This window comes from Aquarana catesbeiana, linkage group LG02, assembly GCF_042186555.1.
Source record: "Aquarana catesbeiana isolate 2022-GZ linkage group LG02, ASM4218655v1, whole genome shotgun sequence".
Classification (NCBI taxonomy): Eukaryota; Metazoa; Chordata; class Amphibia; order Anura; family Ranidae; genus Aquarana; species Aquarana catesbeiana.
The window spans coordinates 356,269,965-356,280,013 of record NC_133325.1 but is presented as its reverse complement, the minus strand read 5'-3'; the positions used below and the strand labels follow the sequence as shown (position 1 = coordinate 356,280,013).

The window sequence follows — 10,049 nt, the reverse complement described above, 5'->3', positions numbered from 1 at the left end:
GCACACTGTGATACGATGGCAGGATCCTTGCCGCTGCTCTGCTCCTTCACAAGGTAGGCCGCAACCCTGTGGGACACACACACCCACAGAGTCCTGCTGGCAGGCCACGCGTCCCAGGAACAAGAGACTTAAGATGGCTGCTCCCAGCCCTTTTATACCCTTCCACAATGCAGTTCAGTTCTTCTCTTGTCCAGGAGCATTGTGGGTAGGTCATAGTTAATGTTCAGAAGTAAACAATCAATCACTTCCATGTCACTTCTCTTAATCATGAAACATAAAAGTGTTGTACCTTTTCAATTGTCCACTAGATGGCACTAGATCAACTTATATTCTTTTATAACATACAGATGACTAAAAACAAAAGTTGTCAGCGCTACATACAGAAGTATGCCAAAACTCAGGCAATGCCTCTGCTGGGAAACTGTCATACTTTATATGTGACAGCTTTCCGCATAGGGCTGCATTCCTGTCCCCATTCAGCTGTCGGTCGGGAAATTCTGTGACAGGTACATGAACTGGATGCAAGCACCAGCACTTTCAGTACTGCGCCCTGATGTAATATTAAAGGGTATCTACAACACGCTTTATGAATTCTCCTGACTGTGCCATTGATTGATTTCAAACAAAACCAGTTGGTTGAATTTCTATTATACTCATTGGTCTAGATGAAAAATCCAGTAGTCGGGAAGTAAATAGATCAATATGATTGTTAAGTGTATGGAGCATGGAGTGATCGTATCAGTTTTCAGATTGCATTTTCCCATGGACAGTAAATCAATTGACATCACAACTGTATATAAAATTGTGCAATCCAGGAATACAAAATCCAGGGCAACTACAGCAAATCTCTCTTCCTTTTATATAAAACTGTTTTGTTTATGGTTACCATTATACACACCAAATTTTAAGGAAGGAGAGACAAAACACAAGAGAAAGGGAAAAAGGCAGGAAGCCCCGATGTTCAAATGTGATCAAAGCTCTATTTCACTATTTCATCAAAGCAAAATGGTTTCAAACAGCCAATCTTGGAGGATCGCTGACCATCTTTATCAATGCAGATGTTTCCACATTAGTGGCAGCTGGCATGTTGGGAATCCAGGGGTTGAGCTGCCTTTCCCATCTGGCTAAACCCACCAAATGTTATAGGGGTTCTTACCTGAGCTTGTGACTTTCCTCATGTTTTATATAAGCGTAGATAAAACATCATTCTGTGCAAATGTCCATAAACAAGCTTGGGTGGTTTTATTTGTTCTTCTTTCTTTTGTTTTGTGTTTTTGTATTATTGAAGATTCCTAATAAATAAATGCAAAATGTATTCAACAAACCATAACTGAGTGTAAGGTAATTTGTGATCCATGGAACAACTATTGTGAATAACTTGGTCAGACTATCCAGCTCTGAAGCAATATGCCCCATTTGTTGTATTTCACTGCTTCTGATCTCCTGCATCTTTACTTGCAGCCACTTCATGTATCCATGCATCCACTCCACCAATGCCGTATGGTGTTTCTCAGGGTGGGTTTCCCTGATGGTTACAACAGTGGACCAAACCTTGTATTGATGTGGACATCTGTAAAATCAAGCAGAAGCCAGAATGACAATGCAGGGGCACAACTGTGTATTATGGAAAAAGCCTTGTTTATTTATTTTATTTATTTATTTCAGGTACTTATATAGCGCCGTCAATTTACGCAGCGCTTTACATATACATTATACATTCACATCAGTCCCTACACCCTCAAGGAGCTTACAATCTAAGGTCCCTAACTTGCATTCATACATACTAGGGACAATTTAGACAGGATCCAATTAACCTACTAGCATGTCTTTGGAGTGTGGAAGGAAACCGGAGTACCCGGAGGAAACCCACGCAGACACAGGGAGAACATGCAAACTCCAGGCAGGTAGTGTCATGGTCGGGATTCGAACCAGCGACCCTTCTTACTGCTAGGCGAGAGTTACTTGTTACTCTTTAACAGGAAATTCCTGAACAAGAACCCTTATGGCGGGATGAATCCCCAAGTATTATTTTTTTAAAACTTGCAGATTTCAAAAAATGTTATTAACCACTTATGTAATGACATTAAAGCAGAACTATACTGATTTCAGGAAGGTCCTCTCTCCTGCCTTCTCCCCTGCTCCTTCTTACACAAAAATGTTTTAAAAAGTGTATTTTTTTTTCGTTTTTACTTCTTAAAGTGTTACTAAACCCACAACAGTAAAATCAGTCTGTATGTGCAGTAAAGCATGCTTGTTATACTCACTGTGGAACCTAAGGGGTTAATCCTCTGCATTGTGTAAAAAGGCTGTTTAATCCTTTCTTCTCTGATCCTCCCCTTCTTGCATTGTCTCCAAAACAGGTCTGGATAAGACAGAGTTACTGGTGTCAGGCTGCACATGCTCAGTTTGGTGTGTATTGCTAGAGAGTTTTTTTCTTGGGAGAGTGCATGTGATCAGCACAGGGCCAATCAGCACTGTCCAGACAGAGGGTCAGGGGTCCTGCATCCTGATAGGACAGCCAGTGCAGTATGAAAACTCTTCCTGCAAGCTTTAACCAGGCACGGATAGAAGTCACAAGACTGCTATAGTCTGCTGATGGGAAAAGGTATTTAGCAGTTTATATTTACTAAAATGATTGCATTTCCATGTTCTGTGTACAGTGGGCGATCAGATATAGTGAATGCAGGGTCCTGGGTTTAGTAGCACTTTAAATCCCAGCCGAAGCCAGGATGAAGTAGCTGATGTGCACACATGCAGAAGGCCTCTTGCACATGCAGGAGATCTTGGAAAGTGCCTTTTGAGAAGTGTGATGTAGACATTCTGTCCCTGGTCACTGCCACACCATTTATATGATGACGCTGTACTGCACTGGTGACAGTATGTGATCATTTTAACAAAATTTGAAAAGAACACATTTTTTTTCTTAATTTTACAAAAAATAACAACTTCAAAAAACTTGCCATGTCTCTTAATAATTACCTCAGACTGTCTACTTTCCCGAAAGGTCATTTGGGAGTATTTGTACTGTCCTGGTGTTTTCGGGTCTCAAGAAGCCGTCAGTACATCAGGATTGATCAATTTTCATATACTGTATATCATAGTTTGTGGACTCTATAACTTTACTACAGACTAAATAATGTATATTGATTTAGGTTATTTTCACCATAGAAACATAGCAGAATACATTTTGGCCTAAATTTATGAAGAAAGATTATTTATTTGCAAAATTTTATAACAGAAACTAAGAAAAGCACATTTTACACTTTTTTCGTTTATTGAGCAAAAAATAAATGAAAAAAACCCAGTGGTGATTAAATAATACCAAAAGAAGGCTCTATTTGTGTGAAAAAATGACAGCTAATCACGATGTAAACACAAGCTGGTTATCGACTTACCTTTCTTCACGCTGACAGCATGAGGAGGACAGAAGAGAGCTGATATCCGGCTTGTGTTAAAGGGACAGCTACACTGATAATCAGGGCACTGATTGTCAGTGTCCTGATTATCAGTGCAGTCCCAATAGTACCCACCAGTGCTGCCTATCAGTGCCCACCAGTGCTGCCAATCAGTGCCCACCAACGCTGCCAATCAGTGCCCATCAGTGTTGCCAATCGGTGCCCATCAGTGCCTCCTCATCAGTGTCACCTATTAGTGCTCATCGGTCCTGTCTAACAGTACCTATCAGTGCCCATCATTGCCACATATCAGTGCCACCTATCAGTGCCCATCAGTGACACCTATCAATGCCCATCAGTGACACCTATCAGTGCCCATCAGTGCCAACTATCAGTACCCATCACTGCCACCTATCAGTGCCCATCAGTGCCTCCTCATCAGTGCCCACCAGTGCCACCTATCAGTGCCCACCAGTGCCACCTATCAGTACCCATCAGTGCCGCCTCATCACTACCCATCAGTGCCACCTATCAGTGCCAACCAGTGCAGCCTAATCAGCGCACATCAGTAAAGGAGAAAAATTACCTGTTTGCAAAAGTTGATAACAAACTATGAAAAAAAAATTAAATATTTTTTTTTTGCTTTGTTTAGGAAAAAATAAAAAAAACAGCCATAATTAAATACCACCAAAAGAAAGCTCTATCTGTGTGCAAAAAAATAATAAAAATGTCATTTGGATACAGTGTTGCCTGACTGGGCAATTGTCATTCAAAGTGTGACAGTGCTGAAAGCTGAAAATTGGCCTGGGCAGGAAAAGAGTAAAGGTGCCAAGTAGGCAAGTGGTTAAAATAGAAATGCAAGGCAAATTGTATTTGTAAATATAAAAAAAACAGTCTAAATAACTTTTTTTAATCTCTTTATAAGTGATCACATAACCTTTTGTGCTCATCTGCATAAGGCACTTAGAAAGCTGGGGGTGGAGACTGCAGGGGGAGAGTCAGCGAGAGGCAGAGAAACAGCATTACAAGGATCTTCCCAGAGAAAAGCTGTGCAGGGGGCGTGTCAGCACAAGTCAAACTCCCTGGTAGAGCGCAAAGAAGAAAACTGTCCATCGTGCTATAGGTGTGCTCTCATGCTTAGTGTGGTCAGTTTGAGACATGAAAGAAGGGGAACTGGTAGGGTCACCGGGGGATTTCACATAAAGGAAGCAATGCAAAGAGAACAGGATACTTTTTAACACAAGTATATGGTAACACAGACACATATAAGGAATATGAAATGTCATACAAAAACATATCGAGTAGTTTTCAGCTCTAAACAATGACTACTAGGCTTGCAAGTGAAGGAGTTAACTGGGTCCTCCAGCAAATATAGGCACGCCCCTTGAGCAAAGCCGCTCCCCTCAGCCCCGACCGACCGTCCCTCGCTATCAGAGCGCCTGGCGCATGCGCGCCTCCTCCCCAGCAGTCGAGGGGCCGAACAGAGTGATTGCACTTCCGGTCTGGTGTCATGGCGTCTTTGCGGTGATGGCCGAGGGGAGAGCGCGATAGCGGGGAGGAGGAGAGGAGGGGGCGGCGGCGGGAGGTGGAGGAGGCGGCGGCGGCGGTGGTGGTGGTGGCGGAGAAGGTGGAGGGGGGGAAGCGGAGGAGGTGGCAGAATTAGAAGCGGATACGGTTCCTGTCATCATCACCTCCCCTCCGGCGGCCTGTGATCCCCGGGAAGCGGAGGAAGGGGGGACCCCCCGGTCGGGGCGATGGCGGCTCACAAGCCGGTGGAGTGGGTGCAAGCCGTGGTGAACCGCTTCGAGGAGCAGGTAAATGGAAGCTCCGCTCTGGGTACCGGGGAGGAGGAAGGGAGTGTTGCTATGGAGGAGAAGGATGGCAGTGATGATGGATACACAGGGCTGCCTTCCCTTCTTCCATTGATTCCCTGCTTTTCTGATCGGCCAGTCCAGCCTGACTGTCAGTGTGACACTATGTGCTGTGTGTGAGGACAGGAGGACAGGCCATGGCCCCATCACTGCAATCCACACAGGAAGCATCACACTGCCTTCTATACATCACCAGGGCCTGATCACTGCTCTGATCTTCTCTATGTATTTGTGGCCTGGATGGCAAGTCACAACCAGTGGTCAGTGTTAGGTCATTGTCACACATGGACTGATGACAACTAGGAAGTGTCACTCACATAGGTGTGCCATAGATGCAGCACTAGTTCTTTTCTTGGTTCTCCATTACACTGTTCTAGGACCTGTTGATCCTGCTAGTAGATCCATTATTTTTACAGCAGTATTTAAACCCAAAAGCAAACCTTTTATTATATTTCAGTTTGACATTTCTTAGATGTAACGGCTGCATTTGTTTTTTTTTTTTTTTTTTTTTTTTTTTTTTAGGCTTTATTCTATTTTCATCTGGCCAGTAGATCTGTTATCTTTATAGCAGTATTAACCTCCCTGGCGGTATGATTATTTTAGATTTTAGGCGCTTAAAGCGGTACAATTATTTTGCACAGTTTTATATTGTAGGCCTGTAATTCTTAGGAATAATTCACTTAAATCTGTCCAAACAAGAGTCTAGTAGACATCCCGGGTATGATAAAGTTTGAAAAACGAAATCAAAAATTATACTAAATAATTATACCAAATAATAATAAAAATTATTCAATAATGTAATCAAATCACAAACACTGAAATTTGCTCAGTTGCAGAATTGTGGTTTTCGTTACTTTTAGTGTTTGATGACGGATTTCCCCACAAATCACTATCACTCAATTCTGCAAGTGATTCTAATTTATTATCGCTTTTTTCTAGCTGGTATAAACCACTTTTGATGTAAAGGGACAGTTTTGGTTGCTATGGACAATCTCCAGTTTCCTGGCAGAAAGTTTTTATAATATAAAACTGCATGCAGGACACTGGGCAGACCACTAGGGACAAAGGGATGTGTAATTATTTGATACAGTATACTGTAATCTGTAAGATTACAGTATACTGTATCTGTACTGTATGTTTTACTTTTTGAATTTGGCGCCAAACTCCGTCCCCTTGCATCGCAACGCTCGCAGGGAACGGAGCTCGGCACTGTGAATCGAGCGAGACACGGCGGCTCGCCGATCACAGCGGGGAGACATCGCAGGATCCAGGGGACAAGGTAAGTATCCTCTACATGGATCCTGCGATGCGATCCCGAGTGTGGCTCGGGGATACAGCTTTTGGTATTGAAAATCCACTCCGAGCCAGACTTGGGAATACCGCCAGGGGGGTTGAACTCAGAAGCAACCCTTTATTATATTGCAGCTTACCAATTCTTAGATGTAATGGCTGTTAACTTTTTTTTTTTAGGGTCAGTTTTCACCACATGCAGTCCAGTGCGTTTTGTTTATTTTTTTTCTGCATCAAAAACACATGGAAAGTAGGTTATGTGGTTTCCAATGGCATAGTTGATACCAGTGCAGTCAGTTCCAGGGCTTTCCACTTCCAGAAAACAAAAGTAGAACATGCTGCATTTTTCCTGCACTGGACTGTCCTGAAACACAGTAAAATGCATCTAAAACGCACAGTATAGTGAAGAACAAAAGCATCAGGAATGCATGTGGAAACTCATCAAAAAACGCATTGGAACTCGTTAAGGGTTGGTTCACACCACTAAAGCGTTCTCCAGATCCATTCTGGATGCGTTTATGCGTGTGTTCTTTTAATGCATTTTTTTCGCGTTACAGTGTTTTTGCATTCCAGATGCTTTTTTTTTCCCCACTGTACTGGGGTCTGGTGCTTTTTGATACATTTTACAGCGTTCCAGCATAGTCCAATGCAGAAAAAAATGCAGCATGTTCTACTTTTTTTTTCTTTTTCTGGAACTGACAGCACTGATGTAAACTATGCCATTGGAAACTATATTGCCTACTTTCCATGCATTTTTGATACAGAAAAAAATGCACTGGACTGCATATGGTGCGAGTTGGTGCAAAAAACGCATCCGGAACACATCTCAAGTGTGTTTTTGTGGTGTGAACCATCCCTTAGACTTTTTTATTTTCATTTTCATCTGGTGATCCAGCCAGTAAGGCCCCTTTCACACGTGCGTACCGTATGTCCGTATTTCATCCATCCGTTTTCAGATGAAATACGGACATACATGCATTCCTATGGGATAGCGGGTGTCAGCGGATAAACGTCCGCTGACACCCGATATCATCCGTCCCCGGTATTGTACAATTCTGCAGACGGAGGAAAATTCTATTTTTCTATTCGTCTGCAGAGCGGATCATATGAACATGAACAGAGGGTCCGTGTTCATCCGATCCCCCATAGGGGAGAGCGGAGATCTGACAGGGGGGTCCCTGCACAGTGTGCAGGGACCGCCCTGTCACCCGCCGGCTCAGCGGGGATCAACAGAGGGATCCCCACTGAGCATGCGGATGTTCACGGGTCGAATCAACATGGATCCGCATGTGTAAAAGGGGCCTAAGTCTGGTTTTCACAGTCCAAGTCCTCCAGCAGAATGTTAACATGAATGAGATGAACCACTTTAACCACTTCAGCTCCAGAAGGTTTACCCCTCTCCATGACCAGGCCATTAAATGAAAAAAAAATACATTTTGAAAAAAAAAAAACACTTGTTTACGGTTATAAAACATCCAATAAAAAAAAATTTAAAAGTCAAATTTCTTTACTGAATGCTGAAATCAATTTAGGCCAAAATGTATTCTACATATTTTTGGTTAAAAAAAAATCCCACTAAGCATATATTGATTGGTTTGCGCAAAAATTATCGCATCCAAAAACATTGTATATAGAATGTTTATTTTTATTTTTTTACTAGTAATGGCAGTGATCAGCGACTTATAGCGGGACTGCAATATTGCGGCAGACACATTAGACACCTAACTGATACTTTTAACACTTTTTTTGGAAGCCAGTGACAACATTACAGTGATCAGTGCTAAAAATATGAACTGTCACTGTACTAATGACACTGGCAGGAAGGGGGTTAAATGTGTGACCAACGTGTTACTGTGTGTGCTGTTTTTACTAAGCAACGTGCTGTTTTGCAGGAATAATAAAACGGCACATTGTTGCTGTCAGAAAAGAGCCCTGTGTTTACCTACTCAGGGCTCTCTTCGGTAATCTCTGAAGCTGATCGTTGGATGCTGGCGACCAATCAGCAGCTGGCTTTGCTGATTGGTTTGTGCTGCAGCAAATCGCAGCACAGCCGGGGCGGTGGGGCTCGCAGGAAAGCCACCTTGCTGCCGTATATGTACTGTATACGGTCGGCAATGATTATAAAGTGTGAGCTGGAGTTTAGCTTCAATTTGTTAGTGTTTCTAAATCTGCTGATACATTAACACCCCCCCCCCCCCCAAACCTGACAATGTTGCTGTCTGCTGTGCCTCCTGTTCTCATTCCTCCAGAGTTCTCGCTTAAAAAGGTGTTACTGGTCAGTTCACTGAGTGAAAACAGAGGGGAAAACTAATACAGCCATCACATCTAATGATTATTAAATTGCAATATATAACATTTTTGGTCTTTGATTTAATACTGCTTTACTGTGGTGAGCATACTGTTGGTTCTTCTGTGGGATCACACAGCAGCATTGTCATCCTGTTGGCAAGGTAAAGGTAGCTAAAGCTGGCCATACAAGTATAGGGCTGGAAAACAAAACAAATTCTTCTTTCCGTGCTATGCAATGTAGTTAAGTGAATTCTCAGTAGCAATTTATATATTTTGACTGCCAGCTGTCAAAATATCTAAATGGCGGCTGCATCTGATTGGATGCTGTAGCTGTTCTGTGAAAATTTTTCCAGCAGGCTCCTTTGACAAAGTGAACGGGGCAGGGCCCTCAGGAAACTATCCCATATGCGCGCATAGTGTGTGGCCAGCTTTAGCTGGTCAAGCGGTGCATTTACATTTTAAGTAATGTACGAAAAAAATGAACTTTCCTCTAGCTGATATGTTTTAAGCAGTTTTTTTTCCCATTAGACTAAGTTTACATTTGTGGTTGGAGGGGTGATAAAGATAGTTGAGCTGCATTTTTTACACCCCTCCTAAGTATACCTCTCTCTCTGTGCATTCAGCAGGCAGTGTTGCCCACTGAGTGCATTCCATTCAAGTGAATGGGGCCATGCTGCAATTGCTTGCAGGATAGTGTTGGTTTTTAAGGGTTAAAACAGGTGGTGAAGAGGCAATATAACGCCTCCCAGCCACCTGTGTCAGGTGTGTGTTTTTTTTTTTTTGCTTAAAAACACCTCTGTGTTATTCTATGTGTCAATGCACACATAGGCTTTTAGGAGCTGTAAGTGGCACAGGCGTTTTTCAAGCTGCAAAAAAAACCAGGGCCAGTGCGTTCTGGAGCAGCAGCGCTACAGCTGTAAAAACGGCTAATGCGGCTAAACGTGTTTACGCTGTAGTAATTAGGTTTGGGAGTGGGGAATAGAAGAGGGCAGAGAAATGCGGCTAAATGCTAACGTGGCTAAATGCGCGATATTGCTATTGCAAAACGCTTCTAAAAGCGCGTTTTTTACAGCTGCTTTTTTTCTGGCGTCGTTACTGGCTTTGCAGCTCGCTTTTTTTAATGCCCTGTGTGCATGAGGCCTAAAAGTGATCCACCACACATCTCACTTATCTGAGGGCAGCACTAATGTAAACCTTACTGGTT

The 10,049-nt window shown here is 42.8% G+C and overlaps 1 protein-coding gene across 2 annotated transcripts in view; it reads left to right on the top strand.

Moving 5' to 3' along the window:
• Positions 1-4,979: 4,979 nt before the first annotated feature.
• NF1 (neurofibromin 1) overlaps positions 4,980-10,049 on the top strand; it is a 496,399-nt gene continuing 491,329 nt past the window's right edge. For both annotated transcript variants that reach the window (XM_073615002.1, XM_073615001.1), the window contains exon 1: positions 4,980-5,209. In XM_073615002.1, coding sequence (XP_073471103.1) covers positions 5,150-5,209 — 60 coding nt within the window. In that variant the 5' untranslated portion in view covers positions 4,980-5,149. The remainder of the gene's footprint in view (positions 5,210-10,049) is intronic.